General features: G+C 40.3%; 1 protein-coding gene across 2 annotated transcripts in view; it reads left to right on the forward strand.

Moving 5' to 3' along the window:
* The first annotated feature begins 67 nt into the window (after positions 1–67).
* LOC127066682 (uncharacterized) overlaps positions 68–15,278 on the forward strand; it is a 31,491-nt gene continuing 16,280 nt past the window's right edge. For both annotated transcript variants that reach the window (XR_007782473.1, XM_051000693.1), the window contains exon 1: positions 68–3,262. Coding sequence is in view for 1 of the 2 variants with exons in the window: in XM_051000693.1 (XP_050856650.1) it covers positions 2,042–3,262 (1,221 nt within the window). In the remaining variant the exon portion in view is untranslated. The remainder of the gene's footprint in view (positions 3,263–15,278) is intronic.

Consider the following 15,278-nt stretch of genomic DNA (forward strand, 5'->3'; position numbering starts at 1 on the left):
CTAAAGGTATATATATATAAATAAAAAAAAAAAAAAGTACAAATAAATTTACATTGAATCGTAGCAAATGTTCCTGTACATAAAAATTCGTGTACAACAATATTAAAACATATCCTAGAATTCGACTTTTTGTTAGTCTTGTTAACAACGGAGTAGACTTGATTCGTTCGCTTCATCAAAAAACGTAAACGTTGAAATTCGCATAAAAATGAAAAATAATTCGATTTAAAACATTTTGATCCGAATATGGTATCGAGTCTGAATTTGTCGGTCAACCGACAACGAAATTATCGACGACCAATAAAAATCGGGTATCCAGTTACTTGCATATAGGTGGCGTGATACGTGGTAATTATATATAACGAAAAAAAAAAAAAAAAGAAAAAGAAAAAAGAATCAACGATCGAATTCCGTTATCCTTTTCCGAAATATCGGAATATACAAATCCGGTAGAGAATTCGTATATATCTCGATACGCCAATTTAAAGTCGTAGAACATATAAGGGCGTACTACGCTGCTCGATCGATACAATATCACGTATCGTCGTAACGAAGGAATACGTACATACGCAAGAAAAAAAAAAAAAGAAAAGAAAGAAAATATTATCATTTTCGTAAAGCATATGCATAGAACGTAATAGATAAAACGACGATATATCTTTGCTCGAGTAAACATTAAAATCGTATACCTTTGATATTACTACGAACAAAGAAAAGATTCTCGTAATCGATCAAGACAAGAACAAAGAGCAAAGAAGAAGTATTTTCGAAACGAGAAAGTGGCAATCGCAAAAAGGGAGGAGACTTTTAGAAGCGTCTCGAAATATGCGGTTAAATGTATAAGAAATAATGCTTTTACCATGACCATTCGCGAGAGCCGGCTTCTTCCGAAAATCGAATAATCTGGCGTCGTAGAGGCTCGAACAATTGCGTCCTCCGAAATTCCCTCGGCAACAGCGACGTTGAATTATCGTGTCGTCCTTCAGAGGACGCTGCTGGCGACGTCGCAGGAAGGCAGGAGACCAATCGCAGCACTTGGCAACGAACGGCGGGATAAGACGGAGCACGCCATTGGTCGAAGGATCGTCGAGCGACTCGTGGTGGGACAACGGATAAACAGTTTTCAAAGTTTCGAAGTGTCCTCAAGACGTGTGGGGGTATCCGCTGGGAAGGGGTAGCGGTGCCGCGTGCGTGTATTTCCCGCTTCTTGCTTCAGCCAGGCAGACAGCAGCAGCAGCAGTAGCAGTAGTGGCAGGAGGAGCGTAGCACGGAGTATACGTGTGGCAGTTTAGACTTTGTGAGAGTGTGTGTGAGAATAGTGTGTGTTAGTGCGTCGTACGTATCTCTTTCGAAAGTGAAAAACTCGATTAATTCGGAATGACGTTTCGAAGTCGCTCGGAAAGGATGGACCACGATTATGTTCTATTGTCCTGACGGTACAATCTCGCGACAAGAAAGGACGTATACGTGTTTTTTTTCGGACAACGATATCCCCCGGAGGCTTTTGTTTACAGACGCGCGAAGGGCTGACTCTCCGTCTTTCTTGCTTTCTCCGTTCCTCTCGGCGCTCTGCCTTTCTCTATCTCCCTCTCTCTCTCTTTCTCCGTACATCCGTCCGTCTCTATCTCGCTCGAGGTAGTCGGGATCGGCCGTCGTTTCCCGCGCTAAGCACGTGAGATAAGTACAACGTAGAAGCGAGAAGAAATCGGTAAAAGCGAGAGAATAGCGATTTGTACAGGGGCGAGAGGAAAGTGCGTCGTACGTGTCGTTTTACGATGGATCCGACGTTGTTGTGTAATGCGTAGAAAAAGTAGCCGATAGATCCAGAGAGAGAGAGAGAGAGAGAGAGAGAAAAGTTTCGAATCGTGCGTGCGTACGTAAGTACGTACGTCGAGGACACACGCGTCGTTCGGTGCTACGTAATATGGTGCTTTCGTACGATTCAGAAATCGTTCCCAGGAAGAGGTAGTCCACGGTCGACACCGCGATACGCCGGTGAGACGTCTTTCGCGGCAACGAAGAGGCGGGAAAATTCGACAGGATGGAGGATGAAATCAACGCGAATTTGGGAGAGCCGGCTCACGTCGCTTTCGATATAAGCAGGAACAACTCTCACGGTTCTCATGACAGCGTTGACAGTGGTTATTTAACTCTGACACCTCATTCCGGTGTTTACACTCCTATAATCGCAGGATGCAAATCGCGCGTCACTCCTTTAAAAAGGCATCATCGGATCCGTCAGGACCCCTGGCAATCGGATCGCGCTCAACGTCATCGTTCAAAGTTTAATCAATTGCTGAGTAACAGTCATAACAACGATCGTTTCATTTCCGAAAATCAAAATTGTGCGTTCTCGTCCTTGGAAACTTCCAACTCGAGTATCTCCGACCAAAGCCACGGCTTGGAGCATCCCAGTCCAAGTTGCACCACTCGGTATGGAGACTTTGGCGAGCCACCTACCAGCAGTATTTATGGATCGTGGAGAACTACCGTACCGGTAACGCCGGCTTCTGCCAGTTTGCAAATTCTTTCTCCTCCACCTTCTCCAGCAGTTCCTTCCTCGGCGGTACCGTCTTCTTCCTTTATTGCCTCCGAACCAATAGAGGAGGATGTGGAGATGAAGCTAGTCATTATGCCGCAGAGTACACCCCAGGAAACTAATTCTACGCATCAAACTCTAGCACCTTGCATCGCGCGTTCTCCTACCGGTAGAAAAACTAATACGGCGTCCTCCGTCGAGGGTCAGAAACTGCTGAGTAAACTTTGCATCGTCGATATACCTTCTATAGCGGAGATAAAGCCCAAGAGGTTGGATTTCAGTCATCGCGCGTTCTCTCTGGCGTTACATCGTACTAGGACTAGGATAGATTACACCGGTAGAAAAACTGTGGATCTTCTGGCGCTACTAGGAGAGAAGAGTAATCATTGGAGGATAATCTCAAAAATTCTGTGCTTCTTGGGACCGCAGGATCTTTGTTCGATAAGCATGGTGTCCAAAGTGTGGAGGAGAATTTGCGTAGAGGATTCCAGAGCCAATACCAGAAGACTGAGCCACATAATACTCAGGCAAAACACTAAGGAGAATTTGAAATTAATAAAGAAAGTCAAAATGGATATGGATACCCAGGGCAGTCCCAGAAGCAGATTCGTCAGGAAAGGATGCTTGATGGAGGTTCAGAACTTGGTCGTTTCTTCCCAGCAAAGACCACCCAACAGCCCTCCCGTGTCTCCGAGCAAAGTCAAATTCCACTCTTTCGTTAAGGTAAAATCATAACGTATTTTATTGTCGCATTTGAATAATCAGAGAATTTGAAATAATCCGAATAACCATGATTTTAAGTCGTAAAGCATCCATTTTTATCTCTTCTCTTACATTTTAATAAGTTACCTAAGATAAAGACCTTGCTTTCTCTGTAATTAGCACAGACCGCGAAACACATTTACATTAAACGTATCTTTTAGTATCCGTGTGCGTGCGTGTGTGACAGAGAGCGTGAGTACTAAGTTAGTAGGATGAGATCTTATTCCAAACGTGAGAAAAAACATCTACATAAGGGAAGAGTAATTTGTTCGTTTCGTATTTCTTTAAAGAGAAATATCCTGGCAGTCACTGATTGCAAAAGAATGCGTTCTCACCAACGATAGACCGCGATCGTCGTCTTCTCGGAGTCTATTACTCGAAACTGGTACGCGATACCGCTTACTCGCATTCGTCCTTGTTATACCGCAACGAACTCGAGCAACTACATAGTCGGTGGTTTCACGCTTCCCGCTTAGCACGTTGTCTCGCTTTAATTGAATAATAATGAACTCTTCGAGTGTGTCGTTACGCGCGCGCGATTAATCACGAAACGGTGCCGTATCAAAAGTAACAGAGGCAGAGAGAGAGAGAGAGGAAGGGAAGAAGAGAGAAGGAAAGATCTCCGAGTTGGATTACGTCAGGCAGCATCTAAACTGTAATTAAGACGCGTTGTGCTTGCTCGGCTTTACTCACTCCTTTCTCTCTCTCTCTCTCTCTATCTCTCTATCTCATTTACTGATTATATTCATAACCAACCAGAGGACTAATTTACGAGTTACAAACACTGGAAATAATCGTTGTCGATAATCATCTATCCTAAGTCTCGGTAGTCGAAGATTTCCTTTCGGCAAATTGCTACCTGTATACCACCAATACCATATCGCCGTTTTGTAACCGTAAAATCTGATAATTATTTCGCTCGTCGGTTGAATTCGTTCGACGTTGATTTATTGCCAGATATTTCTTTTTTCTTTTTTTCTCACCTTTGTAGAGATCGAGCGAAATCGAGTATAATTATTATCTCCATCGGAGTTACTCAGTTTCGAGTTCATCGTCCACGATTTAAATATCACACTGCGAGATAAACATTTTTCCGACGAACGCATCCTTGTCGCGAGGTGCGCTTTTCTCACACTATCTCATCAGTGTTCCTATGTATCCTCAACTTCAACCTCCTCCTCCTCCTCTCCTCCCCCTTTCTCCTTTCTTCGCTTTTTTCCTCCCCCCACCTCTCCCTCTTTCTCTGCTAACATCGTGTGATGCATTCCTACGCGTATGGGATTGCGATAGCGGATGCGCCGCGATGTCTCAGGATCCTTTGTTCCTTTCGTCGAGTTGCAATAAGAAAAGTTATGCCGCGTTTACGCTGAATGCGTGCTACTCCTACGATTAATAATCGCTCGTCGCTAGACGATTAAAGAATTGAGAGAAGCGTGTAAATCATTTAGTATGTAATTTTATATTTTATACGAAGAACTCTTACGTAATAATTTGTTGAGTCTCACTGAATTACCGTACGAATCTTAACGAATCGATTTTGTAAAAAGAAAGTTCAGTATTTACTTTCTTAACTTATATGTATATATATATATATATATATATATATATATATATATATATATATGTTTCCTTGTTCTTTTCGACGACGAGACAAAGGAAGAACGAGAAACTGCGACGACAAATTTGTCGAGGCCGAGCAAACGAACGAGCGAAAAGGAACAGCAGGAAGGGATGGGGAAACGGGGGTAGTTCGGAACACCTGGCTCGTATTAAGCACAGGCGGCATTCGGTATATACCGGGTGTGTGACTCAATAAATATATATATATATATATATATACGTATGTATGTATGTATGTATATTTATTTATTTATTTATTTATTTATTTATTTATTTATTTATTACATTAACGCAACGTCGAATCCATATCTCGATTTGATCTAATTTCAATTCAGATTCTTTTGCCATAAAAAGACGTAAGATATAATATCAAAGTTAGATCATCGTTATCTTGATAAATATATCTAGATCCGCAAGAAATAATTTCATCCAGGAATAATTTGATCTGATTGCTTGGAAGCACGAAAAGAGAGAGAAAGATAGAGACTGGTTAGAGACGGTGAGAGATCATCAATGGACGAAGATACCTTGGTTAATATTTTCAGAGGGGTGAAGGAATAGGAGATGCCGTTATGCGGGGGGTAGGAATGTAAGATGGGGAGAAGGGAAGGGAAGAGTGTCATAACATAAAAATTAGCACGTGTTAACGGGCACTAGAACACAAGTTATCCACGAGACGTAATATATTTTCTCTCGAGCTATATCGTGGAGGACTAGTCGATATATCAGAGCGAATCTCTGAGAGAGAAGAAGCGTTTCGGTCCATTCTCGAGAGGGATGCTGGAGAGGAGATGCAATGTGTGAGAGGAAGAGAGAGAGAGAACCTTTGCCAGCACACACCGCCTCGGAAAGCGAAAACCGGCCTCCTCTCTCGGAGAAGAACAATGCGGAATATATTATCGTATCGTGCATTAAAACAAAGAACGGCCGGGAGGAACGAAGGGCCTCCTCTCCACCGTCTTTTACGAGGGCTCTTCGCATCAGGTGCGGTACATAAAGCCGAATCTTCGGTCGCAACAAAATAACGCCCGAAAGAGTCTTCGGGCGAACGTTTAAAGTATCCTTTCTTGCTGAGGTTAACGTTTGTAAATCATGCGGAGTGGGTTGCTCTCGGAGTCTGGACAATAAGGAACGAATGTAAGTGATTGTAGGGGAAGTCGAACGAAGATATACTACGATCATTCGAAGATGAAGGAATTTTCTATCCTCCTCCAACCACCCACCCAATCACCTACCCCATCTTCTTTTTTAACGCGAGCGAATGATTCTTTATCGACACCGTATAGATCTATCGAAAAAATGACGGGTATTAACTGTATTATCATATGTACATTCTCATTAACACGATGAGAATCCACGAGGGTAAAGTTACCTTCCACCCTCCTTCTTATTTAGGCCGACGTAGAATCAGGAAATTTGAGCGTCCTCGACATGTTTTATTGCTTCTTTGCTCATCGTTCGATAACTTTGGAATTTTTAACCTCAAACGACCTTGCGGTAGTACAGAAAGTTCCGTTCGCGGTCAGATCACAGATAGGATATCATCTTTTTTTCGTGAGAACGAAAGTAAGTTTCTTTTCTTTTTCTTTTTTTTTATCGTGTTTCATGTTACAATTTCTTCTCCGATATGAAAGAATACAAAAAAAAAAAAAGAAAGAAAATCATCAAGAGAAAATTATTTCATTTGGAATTCGTGAGAATGAATGTTTATAAGGATAAGCGAAAGGATCCTTTCCCCGAATGATCCTAAAAGTTCTAAAACGAATCAGGGATTTTAGGGTAGGAGGAGAGTGTTCTACCTTGAAAGAGAAGTAAGAAGACCGCGTTGAATATCTGTTCCTTTTCCGATAGAGTGGTGCCTTGAAAATTTAGTCGGTGGGTACGGTTGTTGGATCAGGTCTGACGGGTCCCTACCATTCTTGGAAGCACCGAAAGACACGCAGCCTGTGCCAGCTTTTTCCCTCAATGTGCTGTCTGATGCGTTTTCGACGTTAAGGGTCGCTCGAACGTTTCGAACATATCGAAGAAGAAAATGTAGTAACTTCCTGAAGCTATAGAAATCCAGGGACAAATATATTTAACAGTAATCTCTTTCGTTCTCTCGATTAAAAAAAGAAAAAAGAAAAAAAAAATCACTAGTTTTTATTTATTTATTTTTTTTCTTTTTTCCTTGTAAGAAAAGAGAGAGAGAGAAAGAAATACAACGACACGCAAGAATAGTTCCAATATAATTATTTTCTTTTACCAGTTGGTAGTAGTAGTAGTAGTAGTAGTAGTAGTAGTAGCAACAGCATGATTACATCGTTTCCTCGGTAATACTTCCGTGGGAGACTCGCGTGGCTATATTGACCCAACGATATAGCACCTGGGCAGATGTATCGTCTCGCCTCCGTGCGTTGCTCGAAGCAGAAAGCCCATTTAATATGCGAGTCTATTAGGCGAACGTATGCAAAAGAGACTCGCATATACGGAGTGACAGCGGTTAATTAAGTATACCCTAGCCGCTTGAATTTTCTTTAGACTCATTGATAGATACTTACGTCGTTCAAAGATCCATCTTCTCCGTAGAACTCGCTTCTCAACTTTGCTGATTAAAAGGGGAACTTGAAACGATTGTTCCGTCTATTTTTCTTTTTCTTTTTTCCTTTTTTCTTTTCTCTTTTATTTATTTATTTATTTATTTCTTCTTCCTCTTTTCCTTCTACCTTTTTTTTTTTTTTAAGATTAGTTTAATGACGTCAATTTAGTTGCTCAAAATCTTTATCTTTCTAATAATAGAACAGATTTTTCTATCTTCCCTATTATATTCCCTTTTTACAAATTATTCCTTTATTACTCTCACTAAGTTTCCATGTACGAATAGTAATTTCCCTATTGGTAATAAAACCATAAAGATTAAAATCTTCACGAGAAAAGATAAATACAATGCTATTCGAAATTTCTCTAAACTATTACTTCTTCTACCTGCTCGTACAAAGAGAAATTTACCTGCTCTTACAAAGTACACCGAAAACCCGATGTACATATTTTCCAAAAGTTTATTCATACAAATCTTAAATTCGATATAACAATTTTCCAAAGGTTCTTTCATACAAATTTTAAATCCGCTATGCCTATTTCCCAAAGGTTCGTTCATACAAATTTTAGAGAAAGCTTAAGTACATACCTTTTTAATGTATATTTTATTTGAATTTCTATTACCCTTTCCTTACAAATTTTTCCTTCATTTCAATTGTTCAATTTATTAAAAACCGAAATAGTTTTATAGAAATTTGGAAAACGGTAAAGCTCTCTTAAAAGAAAAGAATTCAGTATCGTATCGTATCGTATCGTATCGTATCGTATCGTATCGTATCGAATCGAATCGAATCGAATCGGTAAAGGAGGCAAACGATCAATCGATATCGGTATTGTGGATCTTCTTCTTCCTTCCTTTCTTTCTTTCTTCCATCGTCCTCTCCTTTTTCCACTTGCACGTACGTTCGAAGCTTCGAAGGATATAGGAGGTTGGCGTGCGTGTAACGAGCTGCAGTCTCGCGGCAACAAACCTCCCTTGGTCCCACGATTCCACCGGCATCTCGGAGCTCCTGCAAAAAGACTTGGAATGTCTCGATAGCTCGATAAACGCATTACATCGTACGGGATACTCGACGACGACGACGACGACGACGACGACGACGACGACGACGACTTTGCGAAAGGGTTCGGACTACCCGCACCTACCCTCTAACTCTTTCTGTTTCTCTTTCTCTTTCTTTCTAAAGTCTTTTGCTTTTAAGCAAGGAAGAAGAATCGTCCTCGAAGAAACTCGCGTGCCACCTGCACCTACGACGTGTATTTTCGTCCTTCGCGCTCTACCTTCGTCGTTTACTTCGTCTTCTTCGTGCTCCTTTAACATCGCCTTTACTGAGAAATTTACTCGGAAGGCGAAAGAAAGATAAAAAAAGAAAAGAAAAAAAAAAAGTTATCTTACCGGTTCATACCTCGAGCTACTTTTCATTTTCGATAAATTATAATTTATGATCCTGATCTTATTTTCATAACATGTTTACATTAAATTTATTATGTTCTCAATGATCATGTATTATAGAACGAGTTAATAGAAATCCCCTAGAAACAACGAATGAAGAAAGATGGAAGAATATTAACCGTGTTCTTCGATGTCCTTTTACATATGTATACGTACATGTTCGATTTCCAAGGAAATGTATACGACTGATAGGTTTTATTGCTTCTGATACGAGTAGCGTGAGAAATGTCAATGGTCGTATTCTGTTGGATCGATCAATGAAAACCATGATATCGTTATTAAATGACGCGATACTATCGATAAAGAAAACGATCGAAAAGGAAGAAGAAGAAGAAGAAGAAGCTGTACTCTTATCGTAGATCTCGTCGTTCATTACTCTCAAGGAAAGACCGTAACTACGATCTCTTTCGTCTCTTTCTTTCTTACTTTCTCTATCTAACTGAGTGACTGACTGACTGACTGACTGACAGTGTTGCTTTGATCGATCACGCGCGAAGTTACCGTCGATTTGATCATAAAATTTTGACAAGGTGTGGATCATTAGAGAAACCTTTGGAATTCGTCCATCTCAATAGCTCGTATCGATTTATTAAATACAATTTTGATGTATTATAATCTTTCATGTTATAATAAGAGAAATTTGTTTAGCTATCCGCGTGTCTTTATATCGATCGTTTAAGATATTTTAATAAATTTTATTGTTTTTATTATTAATTATTTATACGTACATATATATATATATACACTTAAATAATCCGTGATAATCTTTTAAGAGTCGACAGTGAAGCATTAAACGACTAACTAGCAACAACGTCTAGCTTTTATGTTTCTTATCTGATTATTAATCCGCAACGGGGATTATGTAGGTAGCAATAGCCTTAAGCATAAGATCTTCATTTATCGGCAAGAATGTTCGAGCAAAGAGCAGGTGTTCACCCTTCCGTAACTCCTCCGAAGGAAGGAAACACGGACCTGTGCGTTGTCAACGGTCGCAGGAAAGGATAACGAAAAAATTGCCCTCCTTCGTGCCCCTGCTCAAAGAAAGACCTTTTCCCCTTTCCATAATTTTTTTCTTTTTGTTCTTCTTCCTATGTGCCTAAACGAGCTTCCATAATTTCGTAAGAAAATAGAGAATACGACGATTCCACGCACGAGATACGAAAATCGACGGTTAATTTAACAAGAAATCAGTTCCTAATTCAAAGCATGATATCGCAACGTGATATCGTAAACTCGAATCTAAAATTGTTAGAAAACGTATTCTGAAATGTTTATGCGTGTGTGTTCGCGATCAAATTAATTTTCTCATTCAATCTGGATTTCGTTGAGTTCGAAAAATATTTTGTTGAAAATTCTAAGAACTTTCGAATCGAATTGGCGATCGGTAGAACGATCGCCGGCGCTATTGCAGCTGGCACCCTTTGAAAGATCCAACATTGATAACGGCCCGTAGAGAGTGAAAGACAGTTGCTTGCAGGTGCTCGGTTTCTAAGCTACTTCCGCCGTTTATTTCTTTCACTTTTTTTCTTCTTTCTTTATTTTTCTTTTTTTTTTCTTTTTTCTTTTTATTTTTTTCGTTCGTTGAAAAGGAACACGCACACCAACACGCGCGTTGGTATTTTCTTCGTGTGCGTTCCACCTTCGTGACGGTTAGAAAGACGATGATGCACTTTCACGTGCACAAGCCGATAAAATTCGACTTGAATTCTTCCGGTTGCGGTGAGAGGAAGGTTGAATAGGTCTTCGTTACCCGCACGAAGGAAATAAAGGATTTGTATATCCATAAAGCATCAACTTCGTCGTCCTCGTCGTCGTCGTTGTCGTCGTCGTCGTCGTCTTCGTCCTCGTCGTCGTCGTCGTCGTCGTCGTCGTCGTTCAAAGTCTCTACTCCTTCTCGAGCAAAGAAATTTCTCTGCATTTTAAAGCGTGCTTCGTCACGGCACCAACGACTGCAGACGGTTTACCGAAACGCAGACGGAGTTGTTTACACGGTACGTGCTTTACCGGCAACCCTTAGCATTTACGATAGTGCGCCAGTGATCGTTTGCTCGCTACGAAAGAGCGCTTCGTACGTTCGTCTGGAGATATTATTACGTAGTAACTACCAACCAGTGATTTATCTTTTACGTATTTTCTTATCGCGTTTAGACAAAAAAAAAAGAAAAGAAAAGAAAAGAAAAAAAGATGAATCTTTACTCGTAAGTAAATCCAATGAGATTTTCTTTTTTTTTCTTTCTTTCTTTCTTTTTTTTTCTAGTTTGTCGTTGCTGCAACACCAAAGCGTCGTTATCGAAAAGGTTTACGTTTACGTTTTCGTTTACGCTTACGTTATCGACCGATCTATCCCACCTCTAATCTCTCTCTCTCTCTACTCGAATACCACAGACTCTCTTTGTGCTTGATCAGAATAAACTATCGTCTAATAATCATGTCGCGTGGGTGGGTAGACTGCATATCATTTCTTTTTTTTTTTCTCTCGAGATAAACGTATCGTAAATATCTATGTAGGTAAATGAATCGATCGATCGATCGATGAGACCTTTCTTTCATTCGATATATCTTCTTTTCTTTTTCTTCTTCTTTTTCTCCATCTTCAGTTTAAAGCTTTAAGGACATAGCGTCTTCGAAACGAATTAATGCAAGCAGAGCGCGTAATTATGTCTTGTTCAGCGCATCGAATTTCGCTGCCAATTGAATGGCCCTTTACATCCTCGTCTTGAACGAATTCGCGTTCCTTTCACCGACAATGTAGCTCGATGGGACGCTCGTAAAAAGCTTTCTCTCTCTCTTTCTTTCTTGCTCTCTTGCTCTCTTTAAGAAGAAGAAGAAGAAGAAGAAGAAGAAAAAAAATTTTAGGCGCCTCTTTCTCTCTCCCTTTATTCCCCTCTCTTTTTTTTTTCTATCTAACCGAGATAACAACAGTTTTCTGGTCCCTCGATGTAGATCTTTCTTGGCTTAGTTTTCCATTCTCCTATGTTTTCTCGGTTAGATCGATAAAACGTATCCATCTATCTATTTATCTATTTATCTACCTCATCGATTATGCAACGAGGAGAGAAATAGCGGCCCGTTTAAGAGGAGACTTTCTTTACTGAGCCCACGGCCTCTAGGGGTCGGCTACTTCCGGCGGAGATACGAATTGAGTCCCACTCTATCTCGAAGGATTTTATCTCGCATAGTAACAACCGGTCTCTCTCTCTTTTTCTCTCTCTTTCTCTCTCTCTCTCTCTCTCTCTCTCTCTCTCTCTCTCTCTCTCTCTCTCTCTCTCTCTCTCTTTCTCTGTCCTGACTTCGTTCGTTCGCGCTATAGTCGTCTCCGTTACTGCCCCGAACCCTTTAACCCTTTCGTGAGTAGATAGCACTAACTACATCATTAAAGTGACATTGTCTAATCTAACACGAATACATTTACCTATTCCATTTCTATGGAAAAATCAAATACACCGTTTATTACACAATACATTTCATTTTACCTATAACATTTTTTTTTATTTCCTATTTATTTATTTATTTTTTATTTTATTTTATTTCTTCTATTATTATAATAAATCTTCTTTCAGTAAATTTACGACGTAGTAAATTATTTAAAAGAATTTTTTAATAACCCCGCAACTTTCGAAATGAAACAATCAAAATATGAGCGAGGATTGATAGATGTATACGTGTCTCCTTCGAAGATTATAACTTCGAAGATTACAAGTTTCGCTATTTTTTTTTTCTTCTTCTTCCTCCTCCTTTTTTTTATCCTCTTCAGCGTCGCTACTCCTCCTCCTCCAGCAGCAAGCAAAGCAAAGCAAAGCAAAGCAAAGCAAAGAAAAGAAGTGAGAAAGAATATTCAAGAGAAGTTAAGCAAGAGAGGAAAAAGATAGAGGCTGCTGCGCTGCTGCTCCGTGTTGTGGAGGGGTGAAGGGCCAGAAAAGATAGGGACGCAGGAATGTACAACAGCTGCCCCTATCCCGATGGGTTTGCTTTTGAAAGTCCGACCCTGGCGTCACTAGTGAGAGATAGTAACCCAATATGCCGTGAGAACGAGAGAAAGAAAGAGATGGAGATATGGTGCGTCGTCGTCGTCGTCGTCGTCGTCATCGACCGTGGTGAGATGATGGTGTTGCTGCTAGTGCTGTTGCTGTTGCTGTTGCTGCTCCTGCTTCTGCTCCTGCTGCTTCGACGATGGTGGGGATGGAAAGAAAGAAAGAAAAGAAAGGAAGAGAGCGAAACGTGAAGAGAATGAACAAACGCGTTTTAGAGAGGGAGGAACCCTCCCCTGCTTAGAAGCATAAACCTTACCGCTGGCGGTCCTGCAGCTGCAGCACCCACAGATTTTTTTTTATTTATTTATTTTTTTTTGTTCAATTTTGTTTTTTTCGTCCTGTTTTTATTTATTTCTTTTTAATTATTTATTTATTTCTTTTTTCATTTTTTTTTATTTCTTGTTTTTATTTATTATTATTTTTTTTTAATCTTCTTTTCTACCATACATATGGAATATACGTATTACGTTTATACTCGTTCTCTTCCTCCTCTCTCTCTCTCTCTCTCCCTTCCCCTCCTTCTTTTCATGGTGGTTTCGCGATTTTATATTACACGGGGAAACGCCTACCAAACCAAATGTATCCTTATCTTAAAGCCACGTATCGATGGCACGCTATTAAGGACGATATTTACTCACGGTCTGGTGGCATTAATTGCGTCGCTTACGTACACGCATTCCGACAAAGAGATTTATATACGGCAAGAAGTTAGTGTTACCGGCGCGAAATGAAACGCATCGCGAGAGTATTGTACTTATGTACGTAGGTAGATACGTACTTACATACGTACCTATCTCTATCTACGTATATAAGCATAGCAAGGATACGTGCAACGAATCTTAGATATCGCATATGTGTGACGATCACTCACGTTGAATTATAAATGTCGCGTACGGTAAAACGGCGTTATAAATCTCGATTAGGTGTAAAATCGAACAGGAAGGACAATCTCTAATGTGTCTCTAATGATTACATTCCTTCTCTTTTTTTCTTTTTTTTTTTTTTGCAATTAAATAGGGAAACGTATCAAAATAATGTTCTTTCCTACGAATGCGCGATTTGTTTCGTCGTATATACGCTCCGAAAAGATAATGTCTGATGCATTCGTGACGCATTCGTGCGAATTAGAAGGGTAAACGAGTAAGTACAATAGCCTTTGTAATAACGTCATACTCGAGACGTTGATCAGCTAAAACAACGATGGAATCTTCAACTTGTCTCCCGCGCATCGTTTCGTTTCATAGCATACACGTGTATCTAATATCTACGCGCTAAATAGCGGAAATATCCGACGAATGACGAATCATAATTTTCTTTCGTCTAGTAGATTCTCCCTCCATCTTTCTATCTCTCTCTCTCTCTCTCTCTCTCTTTTTCTCCCTTCTCTTTCATTTTCTCTCTCTGTCTCCGACTGTCAATTAAATCTTGACAACGATACGAAACTCGAAATCGGAAGAGGGAGTCGCCCACGCATTTTACATCCACCATGTTAAAACGTGCTATTCGAGGAAAGTGGTGTGTGTATATATGTGTATATATATATATATATATATATATATATATATATATATATATATATATCGGTGACGTATAAAACCACCATTGTTTAATCGGTATAAGAGCGGAACTCGAATGTGGAAGAAAAACAAGGATAATAAGGGCTCGACCCTTTCGCACTTGCTCTCCTCCGGCTGCTGGAACATTTATTGCGAGCGAGTAAGAATGAGACAGAGAAAGATAGATAGAGAGAAAGAGAGAGTGAGAGCTCGTTGTACCCGCATTTGCGGCTGGCAAAAGGATAAAAAAGGAAAAAAGGAAAAAAATTCGAGGGGTGGGGGAGAAGAAAAAACGACATTCCCTCGTTGCAGCAGTACGTCTCGAAGTAAACTCGGTCCTTCCGTCGCGCTAACGAACTAGTCACCGTGGAAACTGCAAAGAAGACTTGGACGGCGCGTTAAAATCCCCCTCCCTCCCCCTCACCCATTATCTTTCTTTCCCGTACGAATTGAATTCCAAATAAATGTGTTAATAATGCCGACAAGCTTTTCTCAAGCAGTCGATCTTGTTCGATTTAAGAAGGATAATGGCGGTAATGGCGGTATAAAATCTCGAAGGCGAAGCAGCATCCCTTTTCTTTCTCTCGCGTCCATCATTGTAGAGATACGAACGGTGAAAGTAGATAGTAGAAAGAAGAAGAAAAAGGAGGAGAAGAAGGTAGCTATGTGGGATGTTTCTTTACCCTCGCTATGATGCGTCGATGCATGGAAGAGCGTTGTTGGGGTGGGCCATGGGACGC

Source organism: Vespula vulgaris, chromosome 10 (assembly GCF_905475345.1).
Source record: "Vespula vulgaris chromosome 10, iyVesVulg1.1, whole genome shotgun sequence".
Classification (NCBI taxonomy): domain Eukaryota; kingdom Metazoa; phylum Arthropoda; class Insecta; order Hymenoptera; family Vespidae; genus Vespula; species Vespula vulgaris.